This window comes from Octopus bimaculoides, chromosome 11 (assembly GCF_001194135.2).
Source record: "Octopus bimaculoides isolate UCB-OBI-ISO-001 chromosome 11, ASM119413v2, whole genome shotgun sequence".
NCBI lineage: Eukaryota > Metazoa > Mollusca > Cephalopoda > Octopoda > Octopodidae > Octopus > Octopus bimaculoides.
This window is the reverse complement of record NC_068991.1, coordinates 21,100,993-21,102,195: the sequence shown is the minus strand read 5'-3', so window position 1 is coordinate 21,102,195 and position 1,203 is coordinate 21,100,993. Positions and strand designations below refer to the sequence as shown.

Genomic DNA, 1,203 nt, shown 5'->3' with positions numbered 1-1,203 from the left:
CCGACTACCAAATCCACTCACAAGGCTTTGGTCGACCCGAGGCTATAGTAGAAGACACTTGCCAAAGGTGCCACACAGAAGAATGTGGTTGGTAAGCAAGCTACTTACCACACAGCCACTCCCGCGCCTATTTTGCACTATTTTCAATAACTTTCCCACTTACTGTTTAAGTTCGAAATTTTCTTTATTGTTTTCTTTTTTCGCAGGCATATGTTTTTAGCTCTATAAATTTGATTTGTCAATTATACGCAAAAGAAATACGAATTATTATGTCAAGTACATATATGTGTATTTGGGCTATTTACACGTCTTCTCTCGGGTTGATAGCCTACACGTTGAAGGATTACAATTGGAACACGTTATTCCTGGTTAATGTTGCCATCTCGGGATATTTTCTTGTGGATTTCTTGTAAGTACCATATTTTGTTTTGCATTAAATACTTGCATTCAACAAAAATTAGCAGTAAAAGTTATGAGGTAAAATGTCATGAAATGTAAAATAAATAAGTGAGGAAGTAAGTAAGGAAGTAGCGCCCTAAGCAATAATTTTGAAAATATATTTCTAAAATGAATGCATACAATCTAAGGGCGACGAGCAGGCAGAAATCTTGCGGCGCCGGATAAAATTTTTTAGCGGTATTTCGTCTATCTTTACGTTCTGGGTTCAAATTCCGCCGAGGTCGACTTTGCCTTTAATCCATTTCGGGTCTATTTAATTTGACGTAGAGATTATCTAATTAATTTTCTAAAACTAAATACTTTGAAACTTCGGATACTGGTAGAATGTCACATAGAACAGGGTTTATTCTTAAGGTTTTTGACAAAATATTGTATTTTAGAAGTTATTTTTTCAGAAGTTACAGAGTGACAATGGCCAAATTCGTGTTTGATAAGTGCCAATACACGAAACTCTCAGCTTTTGACTTACTCTCTAACTTCTGCCAATGATATATATACATACGGGTATGTGTTAAAAAATCTCATGACGCAATCAAACCAACGAAAGAGCCTCTACCTGGTCACTAAAAATAGCAGCCAAAGTATCCCCCTACCTAAATCACACGCCAATTGTACGTAATGTTCGAGATTATCCTTAAAAGACAGTTTGCTGAAGGCTGGAATGTCTTTGATGATAAGTTTGCAGCATCAAGGTTGATGTGAGGCTAAATAACAACAACATTATGGTAAATTTCTATATTAAAA

General features: G+C 35.7%; 1 protein-coding gene across 1 annotated transcript in view; it reads left to right on the top strand.

The window, feature by feature from the left end:
* LOC128249064 (organic anion transporter 3-like) overlaps positions 1-413 on the top strand; it is an 8,632-nt gene extending 8,219 nt beyond the window's left edge. Inside the window, exon 4 of the mRNA XM_052971669.1 lies at positions 207-413. Within this exon, the coding sequence (XP_052827629.1) occupies positions 207-413 (207 nt within the window). The remainder of the gene's footprint in view (positions 1-206) is intronic.
* The last annotated feature ends 790 nt before the right edge of the window (positions 414-1,203 follow it).